This window comes from Rhinolophus hipposideros (genome assembly GCF_964194185.1).
Source record: "Rhinolophus hipposideros genome assembly, chromosome: 4".
Lineage (NCBI taxonomy): Eukaryota > Metazoa > Chordata > Mammalia > Chiroptera > Rhinolophidae > Rhinolophus > Rhinolophus hipposideros.
Genome location: NC_138050.1, coordinates 79,624,404 through 79,646,016, shown reverse-complemented (window position 1 = coordinate 79,646,016; position 21,613 = coordinate 79,624,404). Strand labels below are relative to the sequence as shown.

The 21,613-nt window shown below is 42.2% G+C and overlaps 1 protein-coding gene across 1 annotated transcript; it reads left to right on the top strand.

Annotated features, from left to right (window-relative positions):
• Positions 1 to 3,260: 3,260 nt before the first annotated feature.
• ACOD1 (aconitate decarboxylase 1) lies at positions 3,261 to 13,799 on the top strand. The gene is made up of 5 exons (XM_081046141.1): positions 3,261 to 3,398; positions 6,720 to 6,881; positions 7,590 to 7,679; positions 9,697 to 9,902; positions 10,813 to 13,799. The coding sequence occupies exons 1-5, from the start codon at positions 3,387 to 3,389 to the stop codon at positions 11,756 to 11,758; spliced, it is 1,416 nt and encodes a 471-aa protein (XP_080902267.1). The 5' UTR covers positions 3,261 to 3,386; the 3' UTR covers positions 11,759 to 13,799.
• Positions 13,800 to 21,613: the final 7,814 nt, after the last annotated feature.

Genomic DNA, 21,613 nt, shown 5'->3' with positions numbered 1-21,613 from the left:
TTTCTTACGGGTGAATACCTCGTGAACTCCAAACGAGCCTTTTTACTGCCGAGGGGGCTGTCGAGTCTTGTCCCTTACGGGCTCGAAACAAGCCACACTCGCGCCGGGGAGGCCCTCGAGTCTTGTCCCACGAGTGAAAACTGCGTGGGCTCGAAAGAAGCCAGCCCGTGGAGGCTCAGGGAGGGGGGGGGGGCCGCGGCGGTTTCCAGAGTAGGTGTCCTCATAGAATCTTCGTACCTCGGGCCCCACGTTGGGCGCCAAAATGTCCCGACCGGCAGGACCATGCAACGTGGGACGAGGGGAAGAAACCTGTTGAGGATGAAAAAGGGGAGACAGGAGACGCGAAGAATGGAGGCAAGACAGGGATCTGATCAAGCCTCAAAATTTTATTACGATGGCGGGTTATATATATAGCTATGTCAGATGGGGGTGGGATATGCTATGTCATAGGGTGGCGAGGTACTTGTCGCGGGCTGATAGGCTAGGACAGGGCGATGCCATATGAGGTACAAGGAAATGGGCAGGCTCTGGGTTTGGCGCGCGCGGGCTCTAGGTTTGGCGCGCGCGGGCTCTGGGTTTGGCGCGCGCGGGCTTTGGGTTTTGTGACCAGGAAGTTCTGCCTAGGCAAGGCCTGGGGATTTCTATGGCTTCCGACAGATGATGTATTACAGAATTGTACACTTGAAACCTATGTAATTTTACTAACCATTGTCACCCAAAAAAATTTAATAAACAGATAGATAATTAATTAATTAAAAGAAACAGGAAGTCATCACCTGGTTTTGACTGGCGAGGTACCGCCAATATACAATTTATCATTTAAATCCCTGGAGAGTTAGAAAGTGACTATAATTACAGAGGGCCTTAGTGTTTAAATTGGTCACAATTCCATAAAGGTACAAAGTAATTAAACTAGCACATTGTTGAACTGATTCTTCTGAATTCAGTGGTAAAGCTTGAGGCCTAGAGAATCTGAATGAGGGAACTTCCATTAAAGATCATCAGACTTGATAAAGTTCCTCATTCCTTATCAACCTTTTCCACCATGAGATGGTTGAGGCCATCATAGACCATTCTTCTTGTTCATGTAAAAGTGGTCTTAGGAATCTCTAAATGTCTAAGTATAGACAATTAAGCTGAAAACTCCAGAATTCCCAACTGGGATAATGCTTAGGAGAGTTCTATTTTAAGTGCTTGTCAAACTGCAGGTCTATTTTCTTTCAACTTGATGAGATTACTCTTAACACCACTTTATGCAGACAATCTAGCAATAAATCACAAAATCCTATAATATGGGTGTTCTTACTTGCTAGAACCTGTACAAATGGCCCCCAAATACCTTTTTTGCCCCCCATCCTCAAATACCCATCTTATCCTTTGGATACAGAAATACCCTTCCACTGGAAGCTAGCTTTGGAGTCCACTGAGATAAAACAAAGATCGCCTGAAATGGTACCCTGACGCACGCAACGTGTGCCAATACCGAAACTACCTCTGGGTTTCCCCAGTCTGAACCACAGTTGTTGGGAAGCCCACTATACCAGCATTTGCCTTCAGAGTACAATCCAAATGTCCCCAAGTCCTCATCTTTCCAACTCCCTCTTTACACCATCAAGTAAGTCAATCACATCCCTTTTCTTGGAGTCTTCTTTAACTGAGTAGGATAACCAGAGAGGACCTCCATTCCCCCAGGCTGCTGCTGGTCCCTCCTCCCTCTCATTGGCACCCTGAGCTTCTCTCTCCAGCACTCCATGCACAAACACCTACCCGTGCCTTCATTCCCCAAAGCATGGCTGACACCAGGTTGTTGTACATAACAAACTTGCCTGAGGATGACATAAGAGAATGACTAGGTTGTGAAGAAAAACTTTGAATTGGATATTTGATCTCACTGCTCCCTAAATTTGTCTGCCTGTGTCCCTCCACATGGGGTACCCTGCTGACCACCTCTCCCACCATTGTGTGTGGTTCTGGCTTACTCGTATAACCAGGGTATCACCTCCCCTAATCCGTGGGGGTTCCCACTGACTCAGCCCTTGGCCTGTATCCACCATCTAGACACTCTTTCTCCATAGGCTTCAACCAAGAGAAGCAAAACGACTTAACCTCTTCTCCCAGAGATATCACCTACCCACAGGAATGACAGCCTTTTGAATTTTAATGCAGAGCAGTTTAGTTCCTTTCTCCCAAATTCTCCCTTCTGAATAGGATTGGAGGAGAACTCAAGGTTCATGGAGATGTCCTCCAAAATTGAAATGCAATCTTTCCTAAGAATGTTCTGCCACTACCTCTGGAACAAGAGGCTCAGATATTAAATAACCTGGTTTTCGTACCCACGATAAGCACAAAGCAATTGGCCAGGACTGGACAGACCAAAGGAAATGGCAATTATCTAGAGGAGCCGAGCTAGGTCCAGACAAGCCAAGCCACCGTGACTGATCACAAGCGAAGAGGCCTGAACGAGCTATGTTGAAGCAGACTGGATCGATAGTAGGAAGCGAAAGAGGCAGGCAGCATATCCCAGGAGCCAGGCAGAGGACCAGGAACCAGAGATCTGCATATATGAAAAATGAAATTCAGGAACAAAGAAGGGAACAAGCTGGGAAGAAGTGTGACTGACTCCAGTGCCCTGCTAGGTTCTTCCTCCCAAGCTGCCAGCAACTTCTGATTGGCACATTTGGCCCCGAACAATGGTGACCAGCACGGATGAAGAAGAAGGGGAAACTGAAAGTGTGCCTTCAATACTGGATATGTCACAAATTGGCAGTAACAAAATAGTCACGGGGATGTAAAGTACAGCATCTAATGAAACTAATAGAATATTGAACATCAACTGTGATTGAAAAACAAATTAAGTAAATTTTAAAAATACTGTACATGTCATATTTTACTTAACCGATCCACTATTGGTGTACATTTTACTGTTTCCAGTCTTTAATCTCATAAGGAAGGCTACAAATTTTATTTTTTGTTTTTTTGCTACATTTTCCCATGCATCCTGTTTACTTCCTTAGGATGAATTTTGAGAAGCGTAGTACCTAGATAAAAGCGAGTGAATATTTTTCTAAGTTTGGCATATGGTATCTAGGTACAAGATGCAATCCTAGTTTTGTTGTCAATAAACTTTTCTGATGCCTGTGAGAGTTCATTTGAATATCGCTACTGTACTTCCCAGACATATTTAATTTTTCATCTACTGGTGACTTAACTACATTACAGAGGAAGTTGAAGTAAGTTTAGTTGAGATGTGTTGAAATGGTGGAAATTTTAGGGTTAGAACAGAGTGAAAGAGACTGGTTTGGAGAGGAATGAGGGTATAAAGGCAGTCACACAGGAAACAAATCACTCCTCGGATTCACGCCTGAGATAAACCTCCTCTTTAGACCATGAAGCTCAAGGTATTCTTATGTTTTATGTGGTTTATTTAAATTGGTTTTCTAGCTTACTTTTTCCTTTCTCAATTTCCTCAGTTGCCTTCTCTTTTCAAGAGCTATCTGCTTTACTTCAGAAATGACATTTTACCATTTCTCATAGCCCCTAGGCTATCTAATTCACAGCATCTGTTTTTTTTTAAAAATCAGTGTTTTACAAATAATAGACATTATGTGTTTTGTATAAAATTGGGAAGAAAATGAATCATTATAAGTTCAGTGAATGTTAACACCCTAGTTTTGTATGTATCAATTATGGCATTGCCAGATTGTGTTGCTAACTATCTGTTTACTGTCCATAGTTCCCTGGAGAAGATAAGCTTTTTGTGGCAGGAACCATAGCATCTTGGTTTGGTATTCTAGAGGGCTTAGCACAGTGCCAGACGCATAGCAAGAACTCATGAAATCTTTATTAAACGACTTCATACTTTGCCTTAATGTATACATCAATCACAGTATTTTTGCTAAAGAGAGATGTAAATGCCAGGAGAAAGTCAAGACCAAAATAATATTTTAGGAATAGTTGGGCATAAGTCTACAGACAGCTGAGCCGTTGCATAGTTATGTTCTCATGCTCCCTTCCTCAGGGCCCAGAAAGAGGCCGTTTGTTCTTTGGCACATGGGATGGGGTTCAGGCCTTGTCAGCAGACCTCCATACTTTCCCCACACTTTTTACAAAAGCCCTACTTTCACTGAGTCACTGATACCGTTGGATCGTGTGGTTGGAGGCCATGACCAACACATGCTCCCCAGGGCTATGCCTCACCCCACATTAGACCTAACAATGAAGAGAGGGACAACCGAACTCCAAATCCCCTCACCTGTGGGAATTGTGGGGGTGGGGAGAGAGGTGGAACAGAGGCATTTTTACTTAGAACAAGGAATCCAACCAGCACTGGAAACTAAGTTTGACTTGGCAATCATCAAACCAGTTTTCTTTCATCCTTCCTTCACTTTAGCCCCTAAATATGTTTACCCAGTTTTCTAGCAGCATGAAAAGCAAAGTTATTGTTATTCTCTATTTTAATCAGAAACTTACATGCCAGCACCCTTTTTCTCTCCGAGAGATCTTTTCTCCGGCTTTCTGCCACTCAGTATACATTTACCTCTCTACCAAGGCTTCAGAGGCATACACAGTAGCTCATTCTTTTGAAAATGGCAGGGTTTTCCTAACTTGATATTGTGGAGACTGAAACTATGGGACTAGTCAGCAACCAAGTTGAAGGCCTTTCAGCTGGGTACTGGTTCCATCTCTGTATCTCTGCCTGGGCACTGAGCTTAGCATCCGAGCACCCCAGACACGCCAGATCCTCTAATCCAGGGGTGTTCAAACTGCGGCCCGCCGGCCAACTGCGGCCTGTGATCCATTATTAATTGGCCCACAGCAAATTCCAAAACTATATTTAGTTTACTTAAATAAACCAGGTGAGGCAATACGTACTTCACCTCGAGTGAGTGGCCCGGCTGTTTGTGTATTTTACCGCATATGGCCCTTGGTGAAAACAGTAGGAAAAAGTTTGGACACCCCTGCTCTAATCCAATGGATATTCTCTTGTAAGACATGTTAAAAGCCAAATAACTGTCTATGCATTGAAGAATATGACACTTAAAGGAATTGCACAGTACGCTGCTGCTTATGATATACAAATCATTCGACAGGTGTTGATTGTCTGGTTTGTGGGTTAGAAGCGGGTTGGTCTTCTCCTCTAGGATGACCACACGCACTTCCCATTCACCAAGTTCACAATGAATCCATCACCGTTGCCCAAAAGTCTGCTCCTCGTCCTGTGTTCCCTCCGTTGGCAAATGGCACTGCCGTTTCCCCATCCAGAGCCTGGGCTGCTGCAGCAGTCCCTTACCTGCCCTTGTCTGCCCAGCGCACATTCCTTCTCTGCACAATTGGCTACAGAGATGTTCGCAAAACACAGTTCTGACCATATCCCTGCCTTCTTAAGACAGCAGTACGGCTCCCTACTGACGTCGTAGTCTCTAGTGTGTGTAAATTTCGCCATTTAGTCCTAGCCTGAGAATCCACTCCCCCTCTCTCCTCTGTACCCCGCAGGCAGCTCTGCTCTGAGTTTGCTGAACTCACGGCATACCTCACACCTGCAAGCCCTGGCCCACGCTGCTACCTCTGGCTTTCACCCCCCTTCTCATGCCCGACACTTTTAACCCTAAATTTTCATAACCAGTTCATGTATCAACACCTCCAGGTATTCTCCACCAACAGAAAGAGCAGGCAGTAGTTCTCAGTTGTACTTTTAAATTTTCTAGTAGCCACATTGTAAAAAGGAAAAACTGATGAAGTTAATTTTAATAATATATTTGTTTAAGCAATATATCCTAAATATTATCATTTCAGTATGTAGTCAATCTTTTATAACTATAAGATGCTTTTTTGCCTACTGGTCTTCAAAGTCCAGTGCTTATTTTACCCTTATGATATGTCTCCGTTTGGACTAGCTGAATTTCAAATGCCCAAGAGCACATGTGGAGAGTAGCTGCCACATTGGACATGGCAGCATGAGAGCACTTGAGAATCACCTAGACACCTTAACGAAAACACAGAACCCTCTCCTATGCTTCCTGAGTTTCTAATGCTGGGGAGTCTAATGCTAGAGGCCTGGAGTGGGGACTGGAAATGTTCATTTTCAACAAGAACCCCGGAGTGTTTCTGATGCACATGTTCATCAGGCCACACTTTAGGGGCTTAATAGCTAGATGCCCCAATTGTGGAGGCAGACCCACGGGGTGTGTGTTCAGACTCTCTCAGTTAGAAGCCGGTGACTTAGTGACTTCACGTTTCTACTCACAGGACTCAGTCTCCTCACCTGCAAAGTGAGACTCATAATAAATACCTACCTCGAGACTTGTGGGTATTAAATGGACACTGTATTTTTAAAGGTCAGCATAATACCTGGCACATACTTAATAATGGCAGTTACTGTCTGCATACCTGCTTTACGGGGGAGATGACCCTCCCATCCTCCCCCGCTGACTCTGTGCTTCCCTCCACCGTTGCCCCCACCACACTCTGTGGTCATCATCTGCTTGCTAATCTGTGTCCTCAACTTGGCTGAGGACAGGCACTGGCCGTGGTGCATTTCCACATCCCTTTTTCTCATACACAGTACGTGCTCTATAGATATTATTTTTTAGAAATTGAACGTGATCAACCGGGTTCCCTCTAGTGGAGTAAACTGCAAAAGTGTCTCGGGTTCTCATGTATAAAGGAAGTATGCAAATACAAAGTGACTGTAGCACCGTTCAACACTCTTCCCTCCCAAGTCTGTCACAGCAAGCTTCGCCCAAGTGATTCACGGCTTGAACGTGGGACACCTGACAGAGCGTGTCATTCAGAGGAGCAAGAGGATGATTCTGGATACTTTGGGCGTTGGGTTCCTGGGAACCAGCACAGAAGTGTTTCACAAAGCCAGCGAATATAGTAAAGTAAGAAGCTCAATGTCTACTTTAGCGACAAAACCAAGTGTGCACACATACCTGCTCGTGAGTGTGCCCGTGAGTGAACCCAGAGCTGTGTATGTGTTCTCCTGCTCTTCGTCTTAGAGATCGTACTGGGCGCATACATTGTTGTATGTAGTTTCATGCTTTTCTACGCTCTGTTATCTGAGCTTTAATAGTCATCCATATCCCTTACTAAGTCACTGTCTAGTAGTGTCTCAGAGTTCATCTCTATTATGACTGAAAGCACTTTTTACCTGAGTCTTAGAAGCCATAGCACCTACCCCAGATGATTTGGAGAAAAGGCTGGGCCAGCGCTCTGAGCAGAGGGTGGGTGTGTAGGTCGGAGATGCAGCATCCAAAGGATGTGCTGGGTGGGTGGTTAGTCCACCTTCCCCAGAACTTACACAGACGGAGTAAATGAGAGTAAGTTCAGACTCCACGCCACAGAGCAGTTGTGGATCATGGTCTGGGGCTGAGCAACAGCATCTCTCTTCACTTCCATGGAGAAAGTTGTATGTTCTTCTACAAGGAAGAGAGCACCCAATGAGTAAGGCAGGCTTCGTTCTAGTACAGAGAGTTCCAGTAAGGACTATTAAGGTAACACCTCCAAAGATGAAGAATGACTCCTGAAGTGGTGACTTGGCAGGCTGTGCTCACACTCGGTATCACTGACTGACATTCTTCTTGTTCCAGATCTACAGCTCCAACAGGACGAGCACTGTGTGGGGCCGGCCAGACTTCAGGCTCCCACCAACATATGCTGCTTTTGCTAACGGTGTGGCTGTAAGGATGTTTCCATGTCTTTTCAACTGTTATACAATCGTAATAATTTTCAAAGCCAGGATATCTCAGAAATCGCCCAATTTCCACATTTGACGGATGACATCTTTGAAATTCAGGGAGATGAAGTGGCCTGCCCTCTCTCCTATGTAGCAATGCCAGTTTTCATGTTTCAATAGTGAATTGATGCTTTCTAAACAAATTGTGAAGTAGAGGAAATAAGAGAAGGATTTTGATAAAAACACCCCTAAGGTATCTCAACTCTAAACTCTGACTGCTTACAGCAAAAAAACATAAAACCCAATATCCAGACACAATTCCTTCTCAATTCCTTTTGTTGTGGCCAGTACCACTTTCCATCCAGTAACCAGGTTTTCATGCATTCATTCAACAGATATTTATTCAGAAAGATACAATGGCTAGATTTGGTGTCTATATTTTCAGAACCCAAATTCATCATTTCTTGTCTGACAGACAATTTTTATGCTTTTTTGTGTGTGTCAAGGGCCATCTACAAGGTATAATCTGGACATGAATGTGTTGGGATTTGAGGTATTTTTATGCTTTTGGGTGACAGTAGCTCAGAATATTGAAAGTCAAACCCAATAGTGCATCCAGGATTAAATGTCCAGTAAGAAGTGAGACATACGCCAGCCATATCAAATAGACATAAAAACCTATTTTTAAATGAACTGCTGGTCATTACTATTTCATATAAGGAAAAAGCAAATGGCTGGGATAAAGAGGAATAAAACCTTATGATAGAAAATAATGATTTAAAAATATAGCTTAGTATATAATCTGGGTTCAAGAGCTCTTGCAACTTCCCCATAAGTTTGAAATTATTTCATAATAAAAAGGTACAAAAACATACGTAGGGTGCCAAAAAAATGTATACACATTTTAAGAAAGGAAAACTGTATTAAAATTGTAATACTCAATATAACAAAAGATATAACAAAAGATGAATATAAGTCACGTTTGACTTCTGCAATTACAAGAGGTGCTCAAAGTGGTTACCATCAGCGTCCAGATACTTCTGATTATGGCGAACTACTGCTTGGGCAACGCTGACCATCTCTTAAACTGTGTATACATTTTTTTGGCACCCCTGGTATGGCCTGATGTGGAACAAATGACATTAGACGTTTTTGTTTGTTTGTTTGTTTGTTTGTTTATTGTTTTTTTTTAAGATTTTATTGGGGAAGGGGAACAGGACTTTATTGGGGAACAGTGTGTACTTCCAGGACTTTTTCCCAGGTCAAGTTGTCCTTTCAGTCTTAGTTGTGGAGGGTGCAGCTCAGCTCCAAGTCCAGTTACTGTTTCTAGTTGCAGTGGGCACAGCCCTCCATCCCTTGCAGGAGTCGAACCGGCAACCTTGTGGTTGAGAGGATGCGCTCCAACCAACTGAGCCATCCGGGAGCTCAGTGGCAGCTCAGCTCAAGGTGCCATGTTCAATCTTAGTTGCAGGGGGCGCTGCCCACCATCCCTCACGGGACTTTAGGAATCAAACTGGCACCCTTGTGGTTGAGAGCCCACTGGCCCATGTGGGAATCGAACCGGCAGCCTTTGGAATTGGGAGCGTGGAGCTCTAACTGCCTGAACCACCGGGCCGGCCCAACATTAGAGTTTTAATGGGAGTTGTTTGAAGGGTGGGGGAGGAAAATGGGAGGGAAGAAGGAGCAGCCACCTAATTCCACAGCTTTGTTGTTAAGGGCAATGTTGATCTTTTGGGCTGTGGAAGAGAGCTCTGGCCACCTGGGAAGACCCAAGCTCCTTGGGGCTCACTAGCTGCTCCCCAAGGTCCCGCCCGATCTGGGCAGAGGACAGTATGTCCAGTGCCTAGGCATGTGATTAAGACTCACAGCCAGTTCATAGGTTTTATTGTCAGGGAATCAGGTCTGAAAATCTCACATCAAACCAGGTTATTACTAAACTAAACCCTTACTCGTCCAAAAGCCATCACATTAAAGGAAGTACATTTTGGGTTTTGGTTGTTTATATGTGTCTGTTTACATAGATTCACTCAATGGATTTTGATGACACATGGCACCCTGCCACCCACCCTTCTGGAGCTGTCCTTCCTGTCCTGATGGCATTATCAGAAACCCTGCCTCCAAGTCCAAAGTTTTCTGGCCTTGACTTCCTGCTGGCTTTCAATGTTGGAATTGAAGTGCAAGGCCGATTAATGCATTTCTCCAAGGAAGCTAACAACATACCAAAAAGGTATGGAAAAATTTGCCCCATGGAGAGACAGTCATATTCCCCTTTATCTGTCAATTGTTATCTCTATAGAGCTTCCTGATATAAAGGTTGCTCAGTTGAAGATGTTAATATTAGTGCTAGCAGGTAAGTCAAGTCACCGGTCACATATCAAACCGTATATCCATATACAAATGTGTGACTTCAGAAGTGCTAATGAAAGTATCTCCTTTGGGATTAGAGAGCCAATCAAGCAACCAGGACCACAAAATAAACGGGGACCTCTCATTCTGGGGTGACTGAAGTCATTCTGGCATCTGTGGGTATTCTGAATATTCCTGATCCCACCAAAGTGGAATCTACTATGATATTTGTTAGGGTCCTTCAGACTAATAAGAACATTCAGAATATCCTAAACCTGGCTGTTTAAACTATAGATCAAAAATGGTCAAATGTTGGCCATATTATATGGTTTAATCTAATCTTTATTTTTGCCACTTGGTATGGCCTGCTAGGAGAGGAGTATATTGGAATATTGAGTGAACTTTCACAGTTTCTACAAGGCCCTCAATTTTTATAGTTACCTAAATCGGCTTGCAGCAATCAATAACTTTTACCTTTTTCCAATAATTGTAAGAGCACCATTTATACAGAATTTACTGTGTTTCAGGCACTGATGTAAGCATGTGAATTCATTCAAAACTCACAAAACCATATGAGGTAGATACTATGATTATGGCCATTTTATGTAAGTGAAAACAGGTGCAGAGAAGTTGAATACCTTTGTGAAGATCACACAGCTAATAGTGGAAGAGCTAAGATTTGAACCCAGGCTGTGTGGCTCCATTAGCTAAGCTCCTGAGTGCTACACTCTACTGTCTCCTGGTGGCTGAGGTGTGTAAACCTCTAACTCTTTGCTCTCGTTGCTTTTCAGATTCCATCCCCCCTCAGTGGTAGGAACGTTAGGTAGCGCTGCTGCTGCAGCCAAGCTTTTAGGGCTCAGCAAGACAAAGTGCCAAGAGGCCCTGGCTATAGCTGTTTCTCATGCGGGAGCGCCCATGGCAAATGCTGCCACTCAGACCAAGCCTCTCCATATCGGCAATGCCGCCAGGCATGGGATGGAAGCTGTTTTTCTGGCAATGTTGGGTCTCCAAGGAAACAAGCAGGTCTTGGACATACAGGCAGGCTTTGGGGCCTTCTATGCCAACTATTCCCCCAAAGTCCCTCCAAGCCTAGATTCCTACACGTGGCTGCTGGAGCAGCAGGATGTGGCTTTTAAGCGATTCCCCGCACATCTGGCCACCCACTGGGTGGAAGATGCAGCCGCGTCAGTGAGAAAGCACCTTGTAACAGACAGTGCCCTGCTTCCTGTTGACCACATTGACAGAATTGTACTCAGAATTCCAGATGTCCAGTATGTCAACAGGCCCTTCCCTGGCACGGAGCATGAAGCCCGTCACTCCTTCCAGTATGTGGCCTGTGCCACGCTGCTCGATGGTGGCGTCATTGTCCCTTCATTCCACAAATGCCAGGTCAACAGGCCTCAGGTAAGAGAGTTGCTCGGTAAGGTGGAGCTGCAGCATCCTCAGGATAACCTGCCAAGCTTTAACACACTCTACTGTGAGATAAGTGTCACCCTCAAGGATGGTGTCACCTTCACCGAGCGCGCCAATACCTTCTACGGTCACTGGAGGAAGCCACTGAGCCAGAAGGACCTACAGGAGAAGTTCAGAGCCAATGCCTCCAGGATGCTGTCCCATGACACAGTAGAAAGAGTCATAGAGATAGTAGAAAACCTGGAAGACCTAGAGGACTGTTCTTTGTTAACCACACTTCTGCACGGACCCTCTCTACCAGAGATGGTTTCAAAATCCATCTAGGAATTAACAGTTTCATCACAACATCTCTTGAGGCTCACCAACATCTTAATGACTACATTTTGGGAAATTCAATGTTTTGCTTTATAGAGCCAAGGTCTGCCCTTGGTCTTCCCAGGAATAAATGCAGCATGGTGGAGAGAGTCCACACACAGAACTGGATATACATGGAAGGAGTCTTGCTCCGTAACTTTACAAGACTGTTCCAATTACCTATAGCAAGATAATATACGATGTCTGACAATTAAGTTTGCAAACTCATCCTAGAAAAAGTGCTACATACCCCATTGCTGAATATCACTACAGTCACCTTTAAAGTACTCCTCTTGGGAAGCTATGCACCGAAGCCAGTGCCTAGCCCACCCTTCAAAGCAATTTTGGAACTCTTTTTTTGGAATGGCCATCAGAACTGTCGTCGTATTACCCTTCATGTCCTGAATGTCTTCAAAATGTCTTCCTTTCAATATTTCCTTTATCTTTGGGTAAAGAAAGAAGTCATTGGGCGCCTGACTGGGTGAGCAAGGAGGGTGTTCCAATACAGTTATTTGTTTACTGGCTAAAAACTCCCTCACAGACAGTGCCCTGTGAGCTGGTGCCTTGTCGTGATGCAAGAGCCATGAATTGTTGGTGAAAAGTTCAGATCGTCTAATTTTTTCACACAGCCTTTTCGGCACTTCCAAATAGTAAACTTGGTGAACTGTTTGTCCAGTTGGTACAAATTCATAATGAATAATCCCTCTGATATCAGAAAAGGTTAGCAACATGGTTGCAATAAGTTTGCGAACTTAATTGTCAAAACTTGTATATGCAAGAAACACAGAGAAATTGATGTTACAAGCATCCGTATGGCTGAAAATCAAGTCACCTGTGATCTTCTTATAAAGTGAATCTTTTCAGAGGAGTTTTATGAACTGTAGGAACTTCAAGGAATGAAATAAATTTGAACCTGCACATGTATTTGCTGACAGTGGGGATGGGCTCTGATCTGTTGTGCCACCAACAGATTTTTCAGACCATGGGTTATTAGAAGCTCCCCACAGTGGAGGGGATGCTATTGGGTTTAAATATAAGGGCTTATTGAGTTCAAATCCTGCCTCTGCCACTCAATAGATGTGACTCTGGGCATGTTACTGGGTATCCTTCTGCCTCAGTTTCTTTCTTTATAAAGCAGAAATAAAAAGCAGTCTAAAAAATAAAGCACTTTGACCCCAGAAAGCCATGGTCTTAACCACTACAATGTCACCTTGCATTACAAAAAAAATTGTTTGAGAACTAGATCATGGATACAGTCTGAGATGTAATAAAAAATGACAGCAAAAAGTATATATATACCTGTAATTAAATAAATATTGACTATATAAAATAAAAATGTCTTATGTGGTTAAAAACTAACATTAGCTATACATATATATATGTATATGCATATGTATACACACACACACACACACATAAGGAGTTATCATAGTTAATGTCTGCTAAATTCCTTATGTTGTTCAAGATAAGGGCAAAGCTATTAACTCTAGACTTATTTTAAGCATGCATTCTGACATTTCTAGGGTAATCATTAGGAAAAGAAGGCTTATAGCAGGAGAAATATGGAATTAGGAAAAAATATCCATAGGAAGGTAAGAAGGCGGGGAGAATATATAGAAAAGGCAGAACAGATATAAAATGATAGAAAAAAATTCAAATATTAATATATCTATAATTGCAAAAAGAGTAAATGGAGTAAATATTCAGTTAAAGAAGACAAAGACTATGAACTCACTTTTTAAAATGTTTCACAGCTTTATTATCATCTACTCTATATACCATCAATTCATCTATTGTAAATGTACAGTTCAATGAGCTTTAGTAAATTTATAGATTGGTGTAAACATCACTAAAATCCAGTTTTGGAATACTTTTATCACTCCAAAAAAATTATTCATGACTGCTTGCAATCAATGCCCACTCCCACCTCCAGCCCTCAGCAAGCAATGATCTGCTTTCTATGTCTATCATTTTGTCTTTTCCAGACACTTGATATAATAAATAGAATGATACAACATGTAGTCTTCTGTGTCTGGCTCTTTCACTTAGCAGCATAGTTTAAAGATTGTCTACATATGTATCAGTACTTTATTCCTTTTAATTGCTGAGTAGTATTCCATTGTATGGATATACCACATTTGCTTATCTATTCATTAGTTAATAAACAGTTGGATTGTTAACAGTTTGGGGCTATTATGAATACTGCTTCTATGAACATCCACATACATGTCTGTCTATGGGCATAGCTTTCCATTTCTCCTGGGTAGATACCTAGGAGTGGGAATGCTGGATCATTTGGTAAGTACATGTTAAAGTTTACCAAAAAAACCTGTTTTTCAAAGTAGCTTTATCAAGTCATATTTCCACCAGGATGTCTGAGGGTTCCAGTTTCTTCTTATCCTCACCAACCCTGGGAATTGTCAATCATTTTAATTTTAGTTTAATGAGTGTGTAATGGTGTCTCACTGTGGTTTTAATTGGCTTTTCCACAATGACTAATTTATGCCAATTATTTTAATTAGGTTGTCTTACTGTTGGGTTGTTAGAGTTCTTTATATAGTTCTTACAAGTTCTTTATAAGATAAATGTTTTGCACATATTTTTCCCAGTATGTGACTTGTCTTTTCATGTTCATAATGGTCTCTTTTGAAGAGCAAAAGTTTTACATTTTGACCAAATCCATTTTACCATTAAAAAAATATATTGTTCCTGCTTTGGGTGTAATCAGAAGGCAACTTTAAAAGAAAAAATCCAGTTATATACTTTTTAACCAAAGACAAGGTTCAGGCAGTAATAAAGAACAAGAAACATGTATTTGCAAAAGGATTGCACTCCAAGAGACAGATGCAGGTAGCAACCATACTACGCTCTGGGAAGAACAAAGAAAGGCAGGGTTTATAAGGCAAAAACTACAACATGTAACTCTTTCATACAAATAAAGGATTCCTGGCTAGGCTAACTGGGATTGGTTAGTTCAATATGCAAATGAGGGAGTTGAGAATTACAATAAGAAGTCCATACATGTCCACGCAGTTGTTCCAGGTTGTTCAGCTGAGTTTAGCAACTTAATAGCAGTTCTGGGAACTGAGGCCCAAGATGTGCAGAGGCTGCATGGGCCCACTTCCTTAACAGCCTCCTGACTCTATGTTAAGTGACTCTCTTAGCAATGTCATTCCATTTTATTTTCTCCATTATCACGACACATAAGGATGCAGAAAAGTTGAAAGTAACAAGATGGAGAAAATATGGATGGAATATTAACAAAAGAAAGCTGGAATAAATAAAAGTTAATATTAGACAAAAAAGAATTCAAGCAAAAAAATTACTAGAAATAAAATAATAAAGATAAAAATTCAAATCACTGGGTAACTAAAATAATTCTAAACTTACATGCATCTAAATAATATTGAACAGCAAGGAGAAACACATAAATCCAACATCATACTGAGAAAATTTTAACATTTCTCTGTTAGTAATTGATATTTCAAGGAAACCCAAAGTCGACTAAGATTTAAACACAATTAACATGTTTTATCTAATGCACACAGAGAGTTCTGCACTGAACAGCTAGAGAATTCATAATCTTTGAAAAACATCTCACAGCATTTGTACAAAAACGGACCATATACTGAGCCATAAAACAAGTCTCAGCCAACTTTTCAAAGAACTGGATCACTGAGGTCATTTTCTCTAATCACAATGCAATTAAATTAAATCGATCTAAAAAAGGTAATTAGAAAAGCCTAACGTGTTTGGAAACAAACATTCCTCTAAATAACTCTTAGATCACAGAAGAAATTATAATGTAAATTATAAAACAGAACTAACCAATAACAAAAATACCACATATCAAAATTTGTAGGATGTAGTAAAAGCAGTACTTAGAAATGCATAGAATTTTCTATTGCTGGCTCTGTATTACTTGGATCATGTTATTCCATAAGATACATCATGTTAACTCTGATGAATTTATTTGAACACCGCTAATCGAAGATAGAGGAGGTGGCTTCTACTGTGATCTTGGGATAAAATTTCATTATCATCCTGTTTTGATACATTTCAAAATTTTCTAGAGGCAAGATCTGAGGGCCATTAATAATATCCTCAGATAACCCCTGTTAAAAGCAAGACAATAGACTCAAAATGGAGTCATTTATGCTAAGCCCCATATAACCAAACCAAGACTCAATGACAGTTTCGGCTGCCCAGAAATGGAATCTAAGCCAGTCAATCAGGAATCGCCTGATCAGCACACTGGTTAGGTCAACTGCCTGATAGACCCCTGCCAACCTCTAAAGGAAAGTCAGCTTTGCAATAATAACCCACCCAACTTTTTACCTAGCATAACTTCCTTGTTCCCACTCCTTCTGCCTATAAAAGTCCTTCATTTTGCACAGCTCCTAGGAGCTCCTTTTTATCTGCTAATTGGATGTTGCCCAATTTGAATCCATTTTTGCTCAAACTCCTAAAAAAATTAATATGCCTTGATTTATCTTTTAACACCCCCGATGGATGTGTCAGACCAACAGCCGTGGTTGGGGAAGAAAGCCTTTCCTTAGGGGCATAACAGCACTCAAGGTAACCTTGATATTGGTTTATGCCCACTGAAAGCAGGAGAAAATATGAGGGAATAGGGGTCTGTACGGAGAGCTTAAGTGTCCTATTCACGGGTAGCCCTGCACAATATTCACCCTTACAGTACCATATACAAAAAAAAAAAAAAAAAAAAAAAAAAAAGCAGAAGAGGAAAAGAGAGACTGACTCCCCACATTCCTTTCTAGATGATTCCTTTCTATGAGGATCAAAAGCTAGGGCATTTTTGAGCCACAGTGCTAGCAGAGACCTTTCGATGGAATGGGAGTCTTAAAGCTGAGCTCATTGTTTCTTCCCTCCAAGAGCCTGAAAAACAAGAACTGTTTGTGAGCTGTCTTACCCTGAGAAAGCCCAAGATGGGGGCTTAGACAGCTCTGATCTGCTGTCTAGACATTGAGGCAAACGCTTGCTCTTACCCTTCCATTCTCTTGGAGACAGCGACAAAGGATGATGCTCGGCCCCATTTCAGTGTGATGGGCCCTGTGGGTAGGCAAGTGAGTACTCCACATGGATCCAGCCAGACCACCAGGGAGAACACCCCCCCGGGACAAAGACCCCAGCTCCCTGAGAGAGGTTCATTCCAGCTCCCTCTGTGTCTCTGCACCCTCAGCACATATCACGGGCCCTGAGTCCAACTGCCTCAGTCACCAGACACACCTTTGCCAGCTCTGAGGAGCCCTCATGCTGGCTATTGTTTATGTTTTGGAGATTCCCAGGACCATGCACACATTTGGGTATCTGTGGCTCAGGTTTATTGTAGTTACAGCATACATGACAGAATCAACAAGACAAAGACAGCAAAGTCTGGACAAATGCACCCATAGGCCTCCAAAGCCCTCTCCCTCCAGTGAGGAGACACATGAATGCTCCTTTCTCCAGCACAACAAAATTCAGTAAAGTGTGCACAATGTTTCTGCCCTGGGAAGAGACTCAGCACCCAAGGTTTTTATTAGTGGCTGGTCATGTAGGCACCCTCTGGCCGGCAACAATCATACCTCCAAACTCAAAGAAGGAAAGCAGGGGTCCAGCATAATTCACGTGGTTTGCACAGTCTAGGCAAACTGACCTGCTTTTATAAGTTAGGGAGTGGGTCCAGTGTCAAGTTCCCAGATGCCAGCCAAGGACCAACCTTATAAACAGGTCCTAATAAGGACAGCAGGCTCTGACTAACTAAGTTATCTCTTTTCGGCTCAACTTTTCCCATCCTGCAATGCCTTCCTTTCCTGTTTGTGTAGCTTTGTAAGGTAGAAAAATGATACAGAGAAGTTGGGCTTGGCCTCCACCTTAGGAATCGTCCCTGCTCGGCAGCAGTAAGCTCTGTAAGCTATGGGTTTTATCACAGTATTAACTAAAACTGATCCCGGTCGGCCTAGAGATGTCACAGACCAAAAAGCTGGAATGATTTTCACCCAGGCATTTAAATGATAATATGTGAGTTTTAAAGGGAATTTTTATATATTAATTTTATAACAATTTTACTTGGAAGTCTTTATCTAAAACTGATATCACAGTCGGATAAGTCCGACTTACGATATCTGGGACCACCTTAAGGTCTGTGATCACTTACGTGGGGAAACTTTGGGATCACTGAGTAAATGGTGGGCATCCATTCGATTCAACAAAAGTGTATTGAGGGCTTAACATGTGCCACAGGCCGTCCTGGGTGCAGGTGACAGAGCAGTGAACAAAATAGGCAACAACCCTTTAAAAATCAAGAGTTTACAATCTAGTGTGAGTAGAGAGACAAGCAAAACAAGTAAGTAGGACGGGAGAGTGCTGTGCACCTATGTGGGTCAGTTGTGCTTCTGTCATTCATCCCCTGGTGGGAATGTGAGCTTCTGGAGGCTGAATTGGGTTCAGGGGCCAGGGAGTCCGAAGCTTGCGAACATTCCTTAAGTTCCAGTTCTTCCTGGGCTATAATATAACCCGTGACAACAAAGGATTTGTGGCACTATAGAAACGTAGCTTCCTTGTCAATTCTGGCAGGACTTCTCTGAACAGAGCAAAACTATAGTGAACCGAAGGCAGGGGACCGAGTCACTGCTTTTCCTTCCAGCAGAGGTGTGCATGTGTGTGCAGGTACATGCATGTATGTGCTCTCCTCCCACCAACATGAATCTACCATGTTTCCCCGAAAATAAGACCTAGCGGGCCATCAGCTCTAATGCATCTTTTGAAGCAAAAATTAATATATGTAAGACCTGGTATTATTTTACTATAAGACCAGGTATAATATAATATAACCTAATATAACATAACATAATATAATATAATGCAATAAATATAATATTGGGTCTTATATTAATATTTGCTCCAAAAGATGCATTAGAGCTGATGGTCTGGCTAGATCTTATTTTCGGGGAAACACGGTATCAGCAACACAGAAGTTCTTTTATCACTCATTAGTGAAATTGCTCCACTCTTCCTCCCTTGTCCTACCCTACATTAAAAAAATAGCATAGGAATAGTTCACAGAAAGTGGTAATTCAAAAGACATTCAAAGCAAATGAGTGTTTCAGAAGTAGCTATTCTACTCTGGCTTGTGCTAAACTCTGGGTGCCCAGGAGATGATGGCTATGCAGCACATCAAAATAATTTATGGTACATAATAACACAAAAGGTGTCATGGGGGCGGCCGGATAGCTCAGTTGGTTAGAGCACAAGCTCTTAACAACAGGGTTGCCGGTTCAATTCCCACATGGGCCAGTGAGCTGGGCCCTCCACAACTAGATTGAAGACAATGAGCTGCCGCTGAGCTTCCAGAGGGGCTGCTGGATGGCTCAGTCGGTTAGAGCGTGAGGTCTCAACAAGGTTGCCAGTTCAATTCCCACATGGGATGGTGGCTGCACCCCCTGCAACTAAAGATTGAAAACGGCAACTGGACTTGCAGCTGAGCTGTGCCCTCCACAGCTAGATTGAAAGACAACGACTTGGAGCTGATGGGCCCTGGAAAAACACACTGTTCCCCAATATTCCCCAATAAAAAATTTAAAAAAAACAAAGAAAAACAAAAAAGGTGTTATGGCTTTACTGGAATCAAAGAACAGAATAAATACCTTCACAGAAATAATGATTAGTCTCAGTTCAGTAGGTGCCGAAATGAACATTCAGATATCATCATTCTCACTTAAAAAATTCTTCCTGCTTTTTGTTGCCATTATTATTAAAAACAAGTCAACCCACCCCAATTACAGTTGGTGCCCACATAGGAGCCAACCTGGAAGGAAGTTCAGGAAAAAGCCTTGGGAATATCCCAGCGCCCATCTGTTTGAAACATGGCATGAGAGGCTTCTGACTTTAAAAAATAAAAATGACAACGTGCTTGTCTAGAAACCATGTATGTCTGAATAATTCAACGATGGTCCTTTCATCCTTGAGTCACGATCAGGTTGAAAGTACCTGTCATCAAGTGATCGAGTATGCAATTCAATTGGTCGGAGCTAAAACAGTTTACGTGAACAATGTCTTCTAAACAGTACAACTAATGCATCATTTTTCAAATACATCCTAAACCATCCCCCACCACTTTTCCTACTGCATCAAACATTTCACGCAGAGGGGCCATAGCATGAAAGGGCATGTCTGCCCCGTGTGTTGGTGGCGTCCTGGCAGAATTCACTCACATCCTTGCAGCTGTGCTTGTGTCTAGGCTTTTTTTTGTGGCAGTCGCTTGGTCTGACATCAGCAAACCTATCAGAACAGAAGATCTAACCGAGGGGGAGACAGCATTTGGTAGACACCTGACAGCATGACTGTAAAGACAGTTACAATTATCAGCTCCCTTTGGCCTCTCAAACACCGCCATATGCAGGATGAAAGCTCACAGGCACCGTGCCCTACGGAATCTGTTCCAACGTGAGGCTTCATCTAAATATCCAGTTAGCAAGAGAAATGGAAGTGGTATGTACTAGGATCAATAAGAAGTAATTAAAGCAAGCACAATTTGATCCATACAGGTGAATGATATGCAAGATAATTGCTATATTCACATTTTTTTTCTTACAGAGTAAGTCAGTGTATTTTCAAAGAATACAACATTCTCTATGATTCAAAGCCATCTGGTTTTATCACTTTAAACCATAGTCCTTTAGCATTCCCACCCCCATCCGAATGCCACTCATCAAATACCACAGCCCCATAATGAAAGATAATTTGTTAAACTATCAGGAAAGTGGCTACATTTACACTCATCTGGAGGAAGGAAAAAGGGAAAGCACTGTAAAACCTGCTTACCTGACTAAGCTTTTCATCCTTTTCTTCCCCTCCCATCCACATTTTATGCTGACCCACTGTGACTTCACAAGCAGGAAGGTTTTAGCTGCCAGCACAGGGGAAATGTCGTACCAGCTGATGGGCTTCTTAGCACAGTGAGAAGCCTGACAGTCCTCCACAGAATGGTTGACAGTGCAGTTCTGGGCCACCCCAATTACCTGCAGAGACAGGGGACCCCGGAATTATTTGACGCAGCTGACAAGAAGAACCTATGAGCAATTAACTAATAAGCGAAGACTTGAGGCATATAAAAGCAATAACACATGATTAAAATGGAAAAAAATGGCATTTCTTTTAAGTCTTCTGGAGTTGATTAATTCATTAACTGTGTTTTAAAAAGTTAGCATAACAACTCATATGAGACATCTCAAGGAAAGCCCAGCTACGCCCAGTCAACAAACAGGACCAGGAAAGATAATAGATTATGGTTTAAAACAATAGATTTTGGTGGTGTTTGTTGCACAGCAATAGATATTTGAACTCCTTCATATGTAAAATAGCAGTAAGCAACCTATTTAAACATGTGTAAGGATCTACTTGCAACACGCTCCTGATCTAAGACAATGATTCCCGATCCTCATTGTGGAACATCTCCAAATTGCCCCCCAAAATTTTCAAGAATGTTGTGAACGTTTAAAATAATCTTAAAATACAACTGATTTTATTGTTTAGTTTGGAAAAGATAAATATATTACACATAGCTCTTTATGAAGGGAATTTAGAAAAAGGAAAATTAAAATTATCTAAGACAGTAATACTTGTAAATCAATCTTTTACTTTGAAGGGTAGTCACCTATCTATGAATCTATGAATGATTCCTACACTGAAAAGGTTCAGAAACAGGCAACCCTGCACTGTGATTTCTAGAGCCTCAAGGCCTCAAACTGTGGGCTGCATGCCTCGTGCCGCCTGTCAACCTGGGAGCTGAAATCAGAGTCTGCCTTATAACAAGAGATCCAG

What these genes read in the sequence shown, in the direction of transcription:
- ACOD1 (XM_081046141.1), top strand. An exon ending in AAGCCAGCGAATATAGTAAA is followed by an intron (nt 6,882 to 7,589) that starts GTAAGAAGCTCA and finishes TTCTTGTTCCAG; the next exon opens with ATCTACAGCTCCAACAGGAC. An exon ending in GCTAACAACATACCAAAAAG is followed by an intron (nt 9,903 to 10,812) that starts GTATGGAAAAAT and finishes GTTGCTTTTCAG; the next exon opens with ATTCCATCCCCCCTCAGTGG.